Source organism: Chinchilla lanigera, unplaced genomic scaffold (genome assembly GCF_000276665.1).
Source record: "Chinchilla lanigera isolate Chin_1 unplaced genomic scaffold, ChiLan1.0 scaffold00036, whole genome shotgun sequence".
In the NCBI taxonomy this organism is placed as follows: domain Eukaryota; kingdom Metazoa; phylum Chordata; class Mammalia; order Rodentia; family Chinchillidae; genus Chinchilla; species Chinchilla lanigera.
The window spans coordinates 6,498,727-6,516,498 of NW_004955437.1; the positions used below are offsets into that span (position 1 = coordinate 6,498,727).

The following is a 17,772-nucleotide window of genomic DNA, read 5'->3' on the forward strand; positions in this document are numbered from 1 at the left end:
AGCGGCAAAAGCGCCTGCCTGGCAAGCGCAAGGTCGTGAGATAAGTTCACAATCACGGAACAAAACCAAAAAAAAAAAAAAAAAAAAAAAAAAAAGGTAAAAACTAAGGCAGAGAATTGGAAGAATGAATCAAAATTGTGTTTACAATGTAGGTCACACTTCTCTTGATCTTGCTGTTTGAACGTGGAACTATTCTGTGTGGAAGGTAAAGGTTCCTGGCAAGAGAATTAAAAGCCATGGTCTGAGGCTATTTATTGACAAGTCAGATGCGCACTTGGAAGAAAGTGATAATTGTAGCATTGGTTCAAAGCTCACATCATTTTCTGGATGTGTGAAGCTGGATGCGAACTTTTCAAGGGTTGGTCAACTAGAAAGGTTTTTATTGCAGTTTGAGCATGGCAGGAAATGGCTTCTGTGGGAGGAAACATTTACATTTACCTTTAAATGGTGAAAGCAGTGATGAATTTTACGCATATCTGCGCCAACCTCTAGTCTACTCTCTGGATCCTGGTCTTCCAAAAAGGATGTTATGAGTTTTTCCAGCCTGAAAATACAAAATGCACGAGAAGCAACTCTGAGCAGGAAACTTTGGTAATCCTACTGGTGTTTCTTGGTTGTTTGACAGTGGACAGAGTACAGCTCCCACTTCTTCACAGAAATACTGTTATCCGATTGGACTCTAAGAATTAAGGGGAAAATATTTTATCAAGTGAAATACACAAGGGTGCAATCACTTGACTCGTTTCCAATGACTTTTCATAGGAAGCGTTCATTTTAAGAATCATTTGATTTCTACACTCATTCTACATCCGCCTGTTCTAGCCAACTGGACTTTCTTTGCCGTTGCGCCTGGCTGTCACACCGATGGAGAAAATGATGAGACATATTTATTGTTAGTTTTATTAAAAATTCATGCCATTCTGCCACTTCAGTACTGCTTTACTCATCCCCAACCATCCTTCTCCGCTTTCCTGGTTGATTTTAAGGTCTTCACAGCGGTTGTTCCCAATCTTTCAATTACCCCAGGCCCCACCCCTCTTTCTGTATCTATCAGGAAAGCCGCTTCTTTCCAGAATGAGGGACTCACAGGCACAAGCGGCTTCCTGTCGTCCCTTTGCTGCCTGCCCTCAGGCCCTCTTCCCTCTTTCCTGTACCCCAGACAGGATCCTTCTACGCCCAGGGCTGCCCTCAGAAATCACGCCTCTTCTCTCTCGGTGGCCTCTTCTCTCCTCTCTGCACTGAGGCTCTCTCTCATTTGCTTTCAATGATTTTCCGATTCTAGAACAAAGCAGAACACAGAACACCTCTCTTTGGAGAGGCCACCCAAGCGCTGCGTTCCAAAATCCTGGTTTAGTCTGTGCCTTGCTCCTGAACCACCTCCCGGGACTGTAAGCATCCTGTGGCCAGGCTTGGCTATGATTTGCCTGTGTCCCTGTCCACATTTGCTTCTCAGGACAAACATGAGTCATCCTGTTCATTAGCCAACAGATTCATTTTCACGGAAATCAGCCCCCTGTGTAAAGCTCGCACTCTTAATAAGGAAGCCCAAGGGCGGCGCTGACACTGGGTTTTACAACACAGCCGCGGTGTCGCTCTCTAGCATTATGATGAAAAGATTTGCGTACTTTTAGCTGCTTTAAAAACTATCCTTATTTTCCTTCCACTTGTACTATCACTCAACAACAGAGAATGATTTCTAACGCAGAGCAGCCTTGGATTTCGATTTTATCTTTCTTGTAATCCGTAATACATGACAGCTGACATTTGTAAGTGTGAAGCACTTTACAATTCTGAGAGTTTCTTCTGGTAGAGCGCTACTTGTCATTTGTACGATTTGCTTATTGGCATTTTCTGTTTGTGTGTGGAATAGAGTTTCAAATCACCAGATACCTGGAGAAATTCATTTCTGATACAAAGATTAAAAATATACTTTTGTATGAAATATTATTAAAATATGTATTCAGGGCCAAGATCCCAAACAATGCAGAGGTGAATGATTTAAAAAGTAAAAACTCTTCTGCTTATTTCCCTGTCGCCATTCCCACTTTATTTGATCTTACTGCCTCGGGAAATCTACAGTTCACAGAGGTAATGTGTTCATCTAGCATTTAATGAAGGCTGCTTATACGTAATATATTTACATGTAGATTATGTTTGCGAAAACGAGATCATACTTTGAATAAAGTTGCATCATTATTTTTCTAAAGAGTCTGCCATGATCACCTTTCATAACATACACAGTAGGGCTGTTTCATTTTTTAACGACTCTATAACAGCCCATACTGGATGTTCAGTGTCTCTCGCAAGAGACCTGGGGGCGGCATGCATAGCTGTTACTTTCCTCTGTGACCCATGAGGAGGTCTGGATCAACAATCCCGACCTTCATGAGGCTTCAGAAACAGTAATGTTATTTGCTTGTATTTTTCGTGAATACCTAGCAGAGATGCTGAAATTTTAAAAATCGGGCATGGTAACGCACACCTATAGTCCCAGTGACTCAGGAGGCTGAGGCAGGAGAATCACTTGAGCCCAGGAGTTTCAAGTTTGGCCTGGGCAGTGTATTGAGATTCCACCTCAAAAAAAAAATTTTTTTTTTATGTACAAAAAGAAAACCACCATGAGTTCTAGGTTTCTTTGCAGTGAAAGCACTTCACGGTTTCCAGTGTCTACAAGATTTCTAGCATATGATATTGAAGTAGAAGCACTTGTTCTTTATATCAGTTTTGTCCTCTTGTTTTTTTTTTCCACTTTAGAAAGTAACTTCTAGTTTGATCATAAAGTATATATGTAGGAAACAGTCCTTGCAGGAGGGCTGAAGTGGAATTCGGCTCCCAGAAAAGCTCCCTAAGAGCTAAAGCTCCCTAACAGCCAAGCCTGAGCATCTGCTGGGTGGCCCCTGGCAGTCCCCACCCTCCCTGGGCTTTGGTCCTCCCTGCAGGGTCCCGTCCCCCACAGCAACAGCTCGATAAAGGACAGCCAGGGACGAAAGCCAAGAAGTGGGTCAGAACTGCCTGCTCCTAAGCACAAGAACGGGATTGCTTCACTCACCCTAGGACTTGATTAGACTCCTCATATATCTAAGGGTGGACTTTGCCATGTGTACCTTTGCTCTCGGCACTTGACACCACAGTGCTGTCTAGATAAGGAAAAGGCCTGGTCTTTCCTCCACACAAATGTGATTTATTGTTGAAGTTATTTTCTTATCAAGCAAGGATTTGGTCTAATAATTAAAAGGCAGCAAAAACGCTTAATTCAGATATTTCTGATGTACTCAGTTTTTAGTAGTTGAGAGTGAACAAATGACCTCAAGTTCCCTGCTTTTTCTTGTCTCCTGAAATAGTTCCCAAGTTTATACTCAGTCCCTGCTCGGTCCTGCCAGGCCGCCCTGCCGCCAGAACCCCGCCGACAAGGACAGGGAGTGCCCAGAGAAGGCTCCAGAGGAGCCAAGGGAGCACCAGGAGGCTGAGCTAGGGAAAGCTCAAGTCAATGGGAGACCTTCCCTTTTCTCTGCTTTCAGTGGAGAAAGAAAGAAGAGAAAGGAACCCTTGGAGTAAAGCAGAAATAAAGGCAAAGCATTGAGTTCTCACGCATGTGGATGACTCACAGACGGGCTGAGTGCTGGTAACTCACTGTGAGATGTCTGGGGGCTTTCTATCTCCAGCCAGTTGACTGCTAAGGAGGAAGCTCGGCCAGCTGGGGTGGGTAGTTTGGTTACACACCCTGATGCCTGGCCACACATTAGGATTCAGCACATTACCTAATATGCGCTTCACCTCTGAGACCACTGTACTCCCCTCTCTGCTCCCCATATTCCTGGCAAAAAATAAAGACAAAGCCAAAACCAGTTACAAACCTAAGTTCTGCCTGTAGCATTTTCCTTGGAAACAGGTTTAATAGCATGAATTAAAATACAGAGCAAGCTTCTCATGAACTAGATAGACTCCCATGAAATTTGCATACCCCATTTCCTTAATCGTTATGAAAATCCTATGAGATACTATTGTTATTATCCAAAATCAGAGATGAAGAAGATGAATCTCAGATGGGTTACATAGCCTGTCCAAGGTTCTAAGGGAAGCAAGCCACAGAGCTGGTGTTCAAACTTTGGTTGGTTGATTTTAGAATCTAACTTTTGGGGTACAGTGCTTATCATACTATAGCCAAGGCAGTAAATTTATTTAACCATCATGCTGGGCAGTGTACTTTTATGAGGAGAAGGCACACCAGCTAGAATTTTTTTTTTTTGGTTTTGATTTTTCGCCGGTACCGGGAGCCGAACTCACGACCTTGCGCTTGCCAGGCAGGCGGTTTTTGCCGCTGAGCTAAATCCCCAGCCCCTCACCAGCTAGAATTATCTGAGGAGACAAACAGGAAGATGAACAAGCAGGGAAAAACTGAGGAGCAGTTGCACAGATGTTAACCCTTGACCAGCATGACTTGTAATAGCAACAAAAGTTGGAAAGAATCACAATTTGCCATGTTAGAAGATCAGTTAGATAAATTACAGCATGGTGATGTACATAGCTAAGTCATCATTTAAAAGGATGGTGAAGTGGTATGCTCTAGGGTATTACAAGTACTCATGTTATACACGGATAGATTAGCAATGACTTCCTTTGAGGGATTCTGCAAGTGCTCTTTGAACACACACACACACGAAGACAAAAAGAAACAAAGGAAAGAGTGAAAGAATGTAGGAAGAGAGACAGGCAGGAGAAAGAGGGGGAAAAGAGTGGAAGGGGAGTAGGTCAGCAATCCTGAAACTTCTGGCCAGTTGCCTTTAGCTCCAAAACATTTATCATCTCTTTGTAAGGAGAGATGAGTGATCCAAGCTAAACTTACTTTTCTGCAATATTTGAATGATATGTCACACCTAAAGATTAAAATAAATTCTTCATGTGTATATTAGCTGTGATGAAGCTGTTCTCATTAATCTCAAATATCTTTGCCATGGTCTTGTCAGCATTAGCTTCTAGAAAAGGGCTGGAAGCTGTGTCTCTCTGGTCCTGGTTGTGGGACGGTTGGTGGCCAAGGGGAGCAGGGCATGAATCAGTAAGAAGAGGAAAGCTAACTTGGGTGCGGGGAGCCTGGCTGGGTCTAAAGCACAGGGGCACCTATGGGATTGTGCTTTGGAGAGTGGGAGGGCAGCTCTGTAGCCAGGCAAAGTGAACAGGACCGGCCAGCAGCACCATGCTATTCCAGGGGGTTTACCGAAGAACAAGGCAAGGGGGTGCAAAGCAGGAGACCTTGTCCTCCAGTACACAACTAGAAAGTACAGTGGACGAGATCAGGCTGCTCTGTGGTAGAACCATGGAAACACCTGGAATCCCCGAGCCCACAGTTATTACCTCATCTGTTTCCGCAGTGGTTTTGGGGGAGGAATAAATAGATAGCTCATTCCAAAGAGCTAGCAAATAATTCTTCTGACTTAAAAACTTAGGTGGTATTAGTTTTACCAAAGAGGACCAAAATCTACTGGACCTCTACCAAGAAGTACTCCATTAAAGATGGCCCCACTGAGGAAGGGTTGTGTCCGACTGTGCTGAGTACTGGGGATGCTAATAAACTTCAGTTATGCATTGTATGAGCAAAGATCTGAAAAAGAACTGGAAAATAGTAACAGAAATAACAGCAAACTTGGTAATGATGGCTTCAAGGACTAAAACTAAATACAAAGAATGGGAGAATAGTTACTTAACTGAAAATAATTGGTCTCGGTAGGCTAAGAAATTTAGCTGCAGGATAGGGCCCAGTGATCTTAACTAATCCACTAACCTTGCTGGGTCACAGTGTTCTCACCTGTAAAATGGGCCGGCTTGTACCATCTCCAGACCATGAAAAGAGGGGGATGCCTGGCTTGTTGGGGCCTTGCTGTTCCCAGAGTGGACACTAGGCCTGCCTCCTGGATTTCTGCAATTTAATTTTTTTTAAATTGATGCACAGGAATAGTAGTATTTATGGGGTGTAGTGTTTCATTTCAACACACATGTATAATGTGTGTGATTAGATTGGGGAAACTGACACCTCTCTCACTTCAGACATTTTATCAGTTCTTCGTGTTGAGAACATTCAGAATCCCCTCTACCAGCTATTTTGAAATGTTCAATTAATTGTTATTAACCACTGTAATCCTACATTGGGAGCTATTCCTCCTACCCGTCTGTATCCCTGTCTCCCTGGGAGCCTTTTATTTTATTTTATTTTTTTTTTAGGAGTCTGATAAGTCCTTTCTTTTTTTTTTTTTAATTAGAAATAAAAGGAGGAAAATACTAACAGATCGACAACGTTTTACAAAATAGCAAAGGATCAGTACAGACATTACAGAGTTACAAACAGAGTGGTAGGGAATTAACAATCCTTTTATTGTATTACATATTGATATCTTCAATGTAGTTTCTCATGAAAACACATATAGACATACAAAGCTAATCAACCAATGCCTCACTGACAGTTTCTTTCAGCAAGGAAATACAGGACAGTAGAACACCCGTGTTAACTATCCTGCATATACATATATACAAACTTTCTCCTTCTTTCCCTTCTCTTTTCCCATATTCCAGTTATCCTTTACCTATGAGTGCTTTCCTATCAATTCACAATGTCTATCATATCTCCTAGTTTAAATTAACTCTTTCAGGCTTTACACTAGAGAAACCATGCGGTGCTTGCACATGTATGTTTGATTTATTTCGCTTATGAGTAAAATGTAGATTCTCAGGCCCCATCCCAGACCTGCTGGGCCAGAACCCGCACTTGACAACACTCCCCAAGGATCTGCATGTATGCTACTGTTTAAAACGCGCTGCACCAAGGCAGTTGGAACGTATGCGTAAGAATAGATCCACATCTCTTCATCCCTGGAAACCAAAGAAAGAAGTAGCTTGAAATGTTAAATGAGAGAGAAACTCATATCCCTAGTTTGTTCGCCCAGGGGCACTGGGCTAGTGACTTTACCCAGGTGCTCTTATTTCAACGAACTAAAGGGACTATCAAGGCTGGTTCTTTATAACCACTTTCTCCCAATTATTTTGTTATTATTTTCATTGAACATCCATTCTAGAAGTCAGACACTTCCACGTATATTGGGCTATTCACTGATACCCAAAGCCCATGGATTCTTAGCCCTGTTTTACAGATGAGGACGAGACGGCTCAGGACAGTTAAGAAACTTGCATATTATTACGAGGTAGGAACCTAAAATGCAGAGGTTTGAAAACAGGTCTTTTGCATCAGGAATCCCTCCTCTCCATTCATACCAAACACCTCCCGGTCTGGAACCTTGTCTTCCACTTGCCACAGTTCCTGCCATAATGTGTATTTTCAATTCAAAACTTGCCTGCAGACTTTTCTCATAGCGACAGGCAGGCAACAAAGTTAATGAAGCCATCACCTGAACTCCACGCCTGCCATTTCTAAGAAAGGAGTTTTCAACAAGCTGTAGCAGAGGTGCACCTCTGCGATCTGGTAATGGGGAGCAAGGGAAGGCTGCATTTCAACTTCGCAAACAGATGGGCTTCTCTTATGGGATGTGGCCCTTTAAGACACGCCGTGTTGGAAAAGCACGTCATTTACAAAAGGCAAGTTCAGATAACAACAATAAATTCACAATTATGATTAATTAGGATCTACAGGACATGAAAAACCGAAGGCTGGGATTGTGCCAACAGGGCCTATGACCGAGGGAAACCACTCAAATACTTTTTGAGGTCATTAGCTCCATGCTTGTTTTTTGTTAGATTCTGCTGAAAGAACCATGCCAAATTGACTGAAAGGTGGTTACTTGAAGACGTTTTCCTTTTAGAAGTCGCTGCTTTGTGACAAGTCATACGGACACAGTATGCCCCTTGACCCTAAGCAGTAAGTGACAGACATAGACCCTCCTTGTGTGCAAGGGACGAAGTTTAATGTCAGGCACTCTGCTGGAATAAACTCCTTTCAATAACATTAGGGGGCCAGGAAGTTCAAGGTTTTGGTGATGTAGAGCAAATTCCTATGCAGAGTTTTCCTTCGAGATTTATCTTAGTAAGGCGTATTTCTTTCACTTCCACAAAAGCACCTTAAATGCAGAGATGCACAGCTTCTTGAGATGAGTAGTGATTTGAAATAGCAAACGTGGAAAACCAGAATTAAAATCCAGACTGGGTTGCCTCTGGAATAATGAAGATATGGCCTGTTTGTAGCAAGGTGCTTAGACATAAATATACATAAATGTGCTTCCATTTATGCAATTTTCAAACAGTATTGTGAAGTAATTTTTAAACAAACTAAGACAGCTTTAAAGACATATTTTACAAACTTTTTAAAAATATAGTGATGAAGGTTTTAGAAAGTTATAAAAATTAATTTTGTTTTGCTAATCCGAATTTTCATGTATCTAATTTACTTAAAAGTGTATATTCATATCTATCTTGGAGAATGAAACATCTTAACTTCAGTAGGCACAGCAAGCCTCAGTGGCTTAGTTTTTTTTTTTTTGAGTCAGGGTCTTGCTATGCAGTTTATGCTGGCCTTGTGCTCACTTTATAGCCCAGGCTGGTCTGGAACTTGCAACGATCCTCTTGCCTCAGCCTCCTGAGTGCTGGGATTATAGGCATGCACCACCATGTCTGGCTCCAGCTCAGTGGTTTAGAACAAAAGGAAGTAGGATGAAAATAGGGGCCTGTCTCATGAGAGGTGGTAGGTGGGCATGGTGGTGAGGCCTGGGCCCCAAGCCAGCAAAAGAGCCTGGGACTTCTCACCACCATGTCCCTGTCACTTCTGCAAGAGGCCACGCCCAGTATGCTTGACCTCAAGCTGTGTGCCAGAAGCACAGATGTACACCACCAGTGTGCTAGATGGTACTAGCTGGGGAGAAAATGCATGGGGCCTGGCAGCAGTGCCTGGAACACTCGGACAAACTGACTGAGCTCCAGGAGCCACAGCAGCGGCAGCAAGAACGGGACTGGCCCATCAGAGCACCCAGCATGTGATTTACGGGGACTTCTGCAGGTGCTTCCTGGAGGTCCCTCCTGGCCGGCCAGGCCCGCTGTGTACCAACTTGCAGGTGCTGAAGGCTGCAGTGGGCCCAAGTACCAGCTTCCCGTGGAAAGGGACAGACTCCATCAAGGTGCTGCTGGTGAGCAAGGAGAGATGGAGCTCACCGTCTGGGCTGCTGCCCTCCAAGGACCACCTGCTGTCTCTGTACCTCCAGGAAGCCTCAGGCCCCAGCAGTCCCCAGCTGATCACTTATACCCTGGCCCTGATGGCTCCACTGCACAGCGGTGAGTCCAACCCCACTGCTGGCCCGGCAGCACTGGACAGCCGGCCGCTGCAGTTTCCTGCCACCAGGGCAGCAGAAGCAACAAGAGCAATGGTTCATCAACCTTTCTGTCCTCTTTGAGCCCATCCTGGTGGCCCCATGGGCATTTTTGGGGAGTCCCAAAGAGCTGCTCCTCTCTGTGCCCTAGATGAATGCCTCAGCTCAGAGCTGCTGGAGGAGCTGATATCCTTATGAGCTCTATCCCCCTCCTCTGTATTTTTCTCCTCCCCAGAGATCAGGATTATACTAGTGGCCTGGGTGAGAGAGGGTGTCTGTGACCTCTTTGATGGGCCTGCTCTCAACCTCTGGCTCACGGGGACATGCTCTGTGCGGCTGGGACACGCACTGTCCATCCTGGGAGCTGCCTGGAGCATCCCTAACGTACACGGTTGGGAGCCCAGGCTTCTGCAGGCTTCTCTCGCTGCCCAGCTCCGGCGGCACCTCCCACTCCTCATGAGGGCTGTGCGGTGCCAGGGAAACGGGGGACAGCGGCTCAGCCTCACCTCCAGCGACCCCCTCCTTTTCCAGCACCTTCCCCACCTCCTGTCTCTCAGAACCCTCCCAGACCCAGGCCTAGCTGCTACCTGCGGGCAAAGGATGAAGAACCCGCCACTGACCCCCCTCGTGTGCACCCCTCTACTGGGCCCTTAGCCCTGCATACTGGTGTGGTGGCAGTTGGGGGGCTAGGAGAGGAACAGAGGTCTCCAGCTTGGGTTCTGGGTGGGTCAGTCCATCAGGACTAACCAACCTCCCACTGCCCTGTAGATCCCCCCAATTCCTTTCCATTTATTCTTTTACCCTCACTTAGAGCTCTCTGCAGATTCAGGAAGATGTAAAGTACCAAATGGATTCCTAGATAAAGATTATTATTATGCTTTTGCAGCAAAAGGAAATTGTATTATTTATATGGTGTCCAAACAAATAAAGACAATGCTCAAGGCTAAAAGAAGAAATTAAAATAATATAAATTAATCAGCCGATAGATTAGTAACTCCCATTTTAAATTCTACATGTATCTTTGAACCCCACGTTTGCCATAGGCAAATGCTACGTGAACACGATCCCACTTATCTACATAAATCCATATGCATGAGGACTCCGCTTCAGGAGTGCGAGGAGTGTTGAGGGGGAGGGAGATCGGGAAGCGAGTTAGCTGGTGGCTGGAAGAAGCAGCGACAGTAAACAGTAGAAAAGGCCTCCGTCATTCTGGCAGACATTGAAAGGGAAGTTAAAGGGTGGGAACAGCTTGGAAAAGAACGCAGCAGGGAGAAAGCCGGCTGGGGAAAGACTGGAGAAACATGCAGAAGAGCCCCCAGAGTCTCTGGCTAGGGCAGTGGCACCAGTGCAGAGATGAAGTCAGGGGAGCATAAGGAGGGGGCAGAATAAGGATGGGAAGGTGGAGAACGGAGTGGGAAGGGGCTGGAGGGAAAGCCAGGCCTTGGACAGATACAACCAGAGAGCACCATGGGAAGGGAAGGAAGCTTCCTGGGAAATCTGGGAGACTAAGAGCCGAGTAGAGATGGGTTGACTCTACCCGAGCTCCGTGTCCATGGTTAAAGTTTCCCTGCATCCCCTGACCGTCCATCCTAGAAGGAGTACTAGCAGCTTTGTCCCCTCTCCTTGTTCTAAATCTCTGAACTCTTTTTCTATAGTTTGTCTTATGAAATTAAATTTGTAGACAACATTAAAGTTTAGAAATAAAAGTTTCTCACTTGATTTCTTTAGCAAAAATGTTAAGTAACAGTCTTACCTATGTAGCACATATTTATATACACACGTGCACATATATTTAATTAGGTAGAAAATGTAAAAGTTTCAAAAGACAGGCTAAAAAGATTTTGTTATATAAATACACAGTAAATCCTTGTGGGTAAATTTCCACTTGATAACACATTATTCTGTTCTGTCATATGGGAAAAAGTACATAGCTCTTTGGAAATGTGCTCACATAATAAATATAAAGCAAAATTTATTTAAATTGAATAATTCATTATCATTGAGTTCTACATTAAATTGAGATGAGTTTACATGGTAAAGACAGATCCAAAAGAGGCAATAAGATAATAATAAAGAATATTAAAAACTTAATAAATTAAATATTTAAAGAAAATTACCATTAAATTGTCAAAACAATGAAGCTACACAAAGCATAATCAAAATAAAGTGAATGTTTACATAGTAAAAATACTATTACAAAGACACATTTCCATGAGCCCCCCTCAAAATATTCCCTCTCGCTTCAAACACACAGATCCCATGGTGTTTGCTGCTTTCTGCAGCAATTCTGGATGCGATTTTTCATAAATATGTTTAGTTGTGCTGTTCCAACTGCCTCAGTGTCCTGAATCAATTCTAAATGTTTACTTTTCATGGCCATTTTGACTTTGGGGAAGAAGGAGAAGTCTCCTGGTGCCAGATCTGTTGAATATGATGGGCGAGGACAGACGTACTGTAACATTTTCCTGAGCCTGCCCTTCTGTTGGATGGCGTGCGGTAGCAGTGTTTTTGATTATATCTGATAAAGACCCTCATGAAAGAACACTTCCAGAACTGCTTCAGAAAGTGGCAGTAACAATGGGGTGAGTGTGTTTAAAGCAAGGGAGAGTATTGTGAGGGTATAAATGGCAATGTGAATCTTACTGTAGTGATATTTAAAATATTTAAATATTCTCTATATTTTTGATCTTACCTTGCATAAGAAAAGTACAAATTTAGAGAGTGAATAAAGAGGATAAAAATAGATTGGGAGTCTTATCATACTCCTGAATGGGAAGATGCAAAACTACAATCTTAATAGATCTATCAATAAAATTTAAAGTAAAGTTCGTAATGCAATTTTTCAGAAAGAAAACATATCCATACAATCCACACAAGTTTGTGTATAATATTTAGGTGGAGGGGGACAAAAGTCCCCAAACGTCTATCTGTGACTGTTATAGTTCAGATTTAGATGGTCTCCCCAAAGCCTCCTGTATTCAGAGGTAAGGCTTCTGGAAAGCAACTGGATTAGTGGGTGCTGCGGCTGACTTTCGGTTAGGAGTACGGTCTGGTCCCAAGAAGTGGGGCCCTGGGAGTGTGACCTGAAGGGTAGAGCTCCCTCCAGCTCCTCCCCTGTCTCTCTGCCTCCCGGCTGGCATGGCATGAGCACCTCTCCTCTACTTAGGCCCTTTAGCTAGGCTGTTTCTGCCTTGGAGGCCACTAACGCTGGACTGAAACCGCCAGCCAAAATAAACCTCCCCACCTTTAAGCCGTGGGTGTCTAGTACTGCATCTTAGCAACGGCGAGAGGGTATAAGCCAGGGGATCCCACAGAAACGCTACTGGAGAGATCCATGTATACTGATATAGAAGATGTCACAATCAAATGAAAAACACAGGTGAAGAAGAGCAAGTCAAGTCTGAGTCATATGTGTTTATACTTGCTGAAAACTCTGCAGGGTGAAACCAGATCATAATACCTATTATCTCTGCATGGCAGAACTGCAAGTGGTTTCTATCATTTCTATTTTCACTGCTCTGTTATCACTTCTGCATAAGGAATATGAACTGTTTGCAAAACAAATGAACAAACACCCTACGATTTTCAGGGCAAATTTGACAAATACAATGCATAATTTTGTTTGTTTCTTTCACGAGACAGGCTTTCACTCTAGTTCGGGCCAACCTTGAGCTCACTATGGAGCCCTTGAATTTGCAGCCATCTTCCTGTCTCAGCCTCCCAAATTCTGGGATTACAGGTGTGTACCCCCTCCCAAACTAATACACACATTTTAAAAACTGAATTCATAACTACTCAAGGTTCCTTTTCCTCCAGATAGTGCTCCAGGAGAAGGATCCCCCTTCTTTGCTTTTGAGTTCTTGAAGTGAAATCCACAGTGGAAACCCAAAGCTGTTCTTTCCGTTGTGTCCAGATGGGTCTGATCAGCTGAGATGATCTAATTTGTGTTTTTATGGGTCTGCTTGCAGTGGCTGGTGGCTGTGCCTTCCTTTGTGCAGGCTACCAGGGACCAGGTGTTAGGTATTGCTGTGATTTATTATTTCCCCAAGTACACATTTCCACACTGTGGGCCTTCTTCAAGTGGCAGAACCTATATAAAACTGTAATTAGAACAAATGTTTGTTTCAGGAAGTCTTAAAAAATATCTAGCTCCACGTATGTGCAAACCTGCGCTGTAGAAAGGTTATGGGCAAAGCAAGAGAGAAATGTACACATTCTCAGATGCGATGAGGGGTCTCATTCTTTCTTTTAAAGAATTTCCAATCAGCAAAGGGCATTAACATTGAGAAAGCATTTAATAGGGAGAGGAATGGGACAGTGTGTACGTGATTTCACACTCAAGACTTTTTAATTTAGAAGCAAGCACTTGGACTTTTGATGAAAGAGCTAGCTAGGCCAAAAGAATCCAATACATCAGCCATAATCCAATAAATGCAACGGCCATTCACGCCTCGTCCTTCTTTATTTTATTATCTGCATTCAATATTCATTCATTTAGCCTATTAGAATCTAAAGGCCTTAAAATTTTTGAGAATAAAATAATCATTAGAATGCAGACACAGAACTGAGATGGAGACAGGCCTTTTTAATCATATTAGATGACTATTTCTTAAGAACGCAAATGCTTCCACAAACTACCCAAGGATAATTAATACAAGCTGTAGGCCATGCTTTTAGTTTGGGTTTTAATATCTTCAAAGTGTAGTGTCAAGACCAAAAACACTTTGTACCGAAGTAGAGAAACTTCATCTGTAGTGAATTATATCTCATGAATGATTTCAGAGATCTGATTTCTTATACAAACGAAAGAGAGGTGCATTAGCCATTAGTGACCTCTGATGTTTAATCCACAAAAGTTGAAGTTACTGCTGTACAGCTAGCCTTTGTGAGAACTGGGGAAGCATGCCTAGGGGCCAAGAGATGTGAATCAGGACCATGTTAGCAGATAATCCATCAACTTTGCTGTTGTTGTTGTCTTTAATGATTACCTGACATTGGGGGCCTTTCCGTAAGGTGTAAATTAACTATTTGATAAATGCAGATCACGGCACAGATGTTTTTCAACTCTCTATCACTGAGACATGTTAGAAAAGAACTGCATTTAAGGCTTAAATGTGTCATTGCATAAAGGGAGATTCTAAGAAGACAGAGAATAAAAGTCACAAATGTTCTACGTCATTCGTTTTTTACATTTATTCAGAGAGCATTTATTGACTCTCCATCATTACTTGGATGTCGGGTGTATAAAGATGAATAAAATATCCAGCTTTATTCATCTTAATTTCCCCTGGACTCTTATAAAAAAATCTTTGAGGTAGTGTTTAATGGTACTCTTTTTTTTTTAAAAAAGTTATAAGCTGGGCGTGGTGGCGCACGCCTATAATCCCAGCACTCGGGAGGCTGAGGCAGGAGAATCGTTGCAAGTTCGAGACCAGCCTGGGCTACAAAGTGAGCTCAAGGCCAGCCTGAACTGCACAGGGAGACCCTGTCTCAAAAAAGAAAAATAAAAAAAGTTATAACTACAGTACTGTTTTTAAACCAAAGAAATTTATGGAAATTATGCAAATAAAATAAAACTTTAGGCATTGAAAACAAAGCTGAAATAGCCATTCAAATATTGCGTCAGACATATTTAAGCTAAAAAATTATATGTGGTTTATATGAAATTCAAATGGTCACCCTGCATTTTTATTTGCTAAATCTGGCCTCTGTAAGCCGAAAGCCAGAAAGTCTTCAGGCTTCTAGCTCTAGGCTGACATGTGGGCGCTCGCAGCTGGGGTGCACAGGTCTGGCACATGGAGGGCTTCAGCAACTTCTGCTAGTTAATAAGTCATTCACTGGTAATAAATTTGAAGCTAGGTCCAATGTTACCATGCTTTTCTAAGAGAAGAAAAAGTACTCCAAGCACTGCCTACAGCATCTAAATGGTTCCACACGAATAATGCACTACCTTTTCGATTGGTTTTGAAGCTAATAATTCAGAGAGTTATAAAACTGTTTAGAGCCCTTAGGGGGCTACAATTTGTGAAGACTGATTTTCTCAGGCAAGCATCCAACCTGGTAGAAATCTTTGCAATTCACATCACTTCTCTGGATCTGTTTACGTATCTTTAAAATAAGGAAACCAGACACACAGCGTTGGTCAGATTGAACCCTCTAACTGAAATGCTCCCTGAGTCAGCTTTGCTTTTCTAAATCTTGTCTTGGCTCATGGATCTGCTAAGAGTCATCCCTATTCTTCCCCTCCAATAATGTAATTTCTGTCCCCTCCAATTGCCCTAGCACTTCTCCTGCAAGAGGTATAATTTTTACCCCATATTGCAGACATTCACATCCTTGTTTCCCTTACAAGCTGAAACTATCTAGAGCCAGTGACTGTCCGTGACTCCCCTCTGTCACCTCTACCCTGCCAGCGCAGCCTCGTTTTGTTTAGCACACATGTGGTGGCCTGAGGAGGCAGCTTTTTAAGGGGCATTTTGGCAGAAGTCATTGGCTGATCATTTTCTGATTCAAATCAGGTCTTCTAGAATTTCCTGCTTTGGACGGATTTGAGCACACAGAAATAGAAATAGCTAAGGCAATGAGAATAGTATTGCTACACCCTTGAAGTTGTGCAACTGCTTCTGCACTGTAAAAGGCTGATCGTGGGCACTGGTGGATGGAGCAGATAATCTCTCCCTACCATGAAAGTAAGGTCTGCAGTCAAACCAGAAAGCATGGCCAGTGTGAGTGCACAGGGGCTACATGGGTCAGAGACAGGGCGGGTCCAGACAGGGAAGAAAAACTACCTGCCCCAGCAGTCCGTATGAATTCCACACACGAGACTATTATAAACCCAGCCATTATTTGCAAGGAACAGTTATAAAAATGAATTTAAGTCATTAAGTGTTTGTAAAGAAATAAACACTCAGGATGCTACAATATCAAACTCAAATCTTTTAGAAACAGATACTGTAATCTTTGCTTTCCTAACGCAGTGAGGAAACATGATACTTTGGAAGTTCAAAGCCCAGCTCGGCTGAGGAAGAAAGTTCTGTGCAGCACCCAGGGAAGAGGCTGGGGAAGCCATAGGCAGAAGAATGCCCCCTGGGGAGTTCCTGAAGGGGAATTCGTGTCCTGGGTTTACCAGGCTCCGCATGAGATGACCCAGGGTTCCTCAGCAGCTGTCTGAGCTTCTAGCTGTGGGACATCTTCCGCGAAGGCCAGGTCAGAATGTATTTGCGTAAGTGAGACTGACCAAAACGCGAAGTGTTTTCCTCTGTGGCTGATGACAGTGAAGAATAAAGGGACAAAACGTGGGGGAAGTCAGTTGTTTGACTCAAAGGGTGACTAACAGGAAAGTTAGGTTCTATCTCTGTGTTTTGGGCACATACTTCATAGGTTAGTGGCCCCATGATTACTTGAACTGTGAGGAATTTCATTATTGGCATGAACCCTTGGGTTTTATCAGCTGTGGCCACTTCAACATAAACTATTTGATATTAAATCAAGCACGGGTTCGTATACTTCTAACACACGCACAAAACAAGCCAAAGGCAGTGGGTGGATATTTACTTTATCCCTTAGAGGAAAAGGATACCTTTCCCATCAGGGGGCAGATACGAGGCCTTTCCTTGCCTCCTATTAGACATCCCAGAAAGATCATTTCTGCATAATACAGCAAGAAGGAATGACAGCGAAGAAAACTCAGAATGCCAGACAGGACTTAGTTTCTGATACTGATCAGCACAGAAAAATTGTGACATTTCGAGAACATGGCTTAGAAGCAGGACTTATGCTTGAGTTGCCACTATAAACCTCACATCTTTATGGCTCAAGGGCCAGAAAAGAGGAGTCTGGACACAGACAAAACAAGATTCCAACTGCAATGGCTGAATATTACTGTGAAAAATTTTTAGACTATCTATCTATGTATCTGTCTATCTACCTAGCTATCTATCTATAAAACTTTGAATGTAATGCCTATTGGCAAATGCTGAATAAACGGCATTATTACTATGATAATCACTACCTCTTTGCTGAGTTATTTCATTATAACTTATGCAAAATGTTATGGGGTAGAGAATAGTTCATTTTAATAACTTTCAAATATTTTTAACTAGCTTTATTTTATTTGATCATATATCAATAGATTCCCAATGCAAACAGATTAGAATATGCAGATGAGAAAAGAATCCATCCTGGGTCCCAGAATAGTACTGTGAAATTTTTTTTTTTTTTTTGGTCTTTTTGAGACAAGGTCTTGCTATGCAGTTCAGGCTGGCATTGAGCTCACTTTGGAGCCCAGGCTGGTCTCGAACTCGCAATGATCCTCCTGCCTCAGCCTCCTGAGTGCTGGGATTACAGGCGTGCACCACCATGCCTGGCTAGTACTGTGAAATTTTGATATTCACTTTCCAGACTTATTTGTAAGCATATATACAAATATATGATATGCTCATATATGTATCTTTTATTACAACAGTGAGAGCATACC

At 42.9% G+C, this 17,772-nt stretch overlaps 1 protein-coding gene across 3 annotated transcripts in view; it reads right to left on the reverse strand.

Annotated features, from left to right (window-relative positions):
• The window catches only part of Kif6 (kinesin family member 6), a gene marked incomplete at its 5' end in the record, with an annotated part of 243,879 nt that overhangs the window by 145,409 nt on the left and 80,698 nt on the right, over positions 1-17,772 (reverse strand). For all 3 annotated transcript variants that reach the window (XM_013517004.1, XM_013517005.1, XM_013517003.1), the window contains 1 exon segment: positions 439-544. In XM_013517004.1, coding sequence (XP_013372458.1) covers positions 439-544 — 106 coding nt within the window.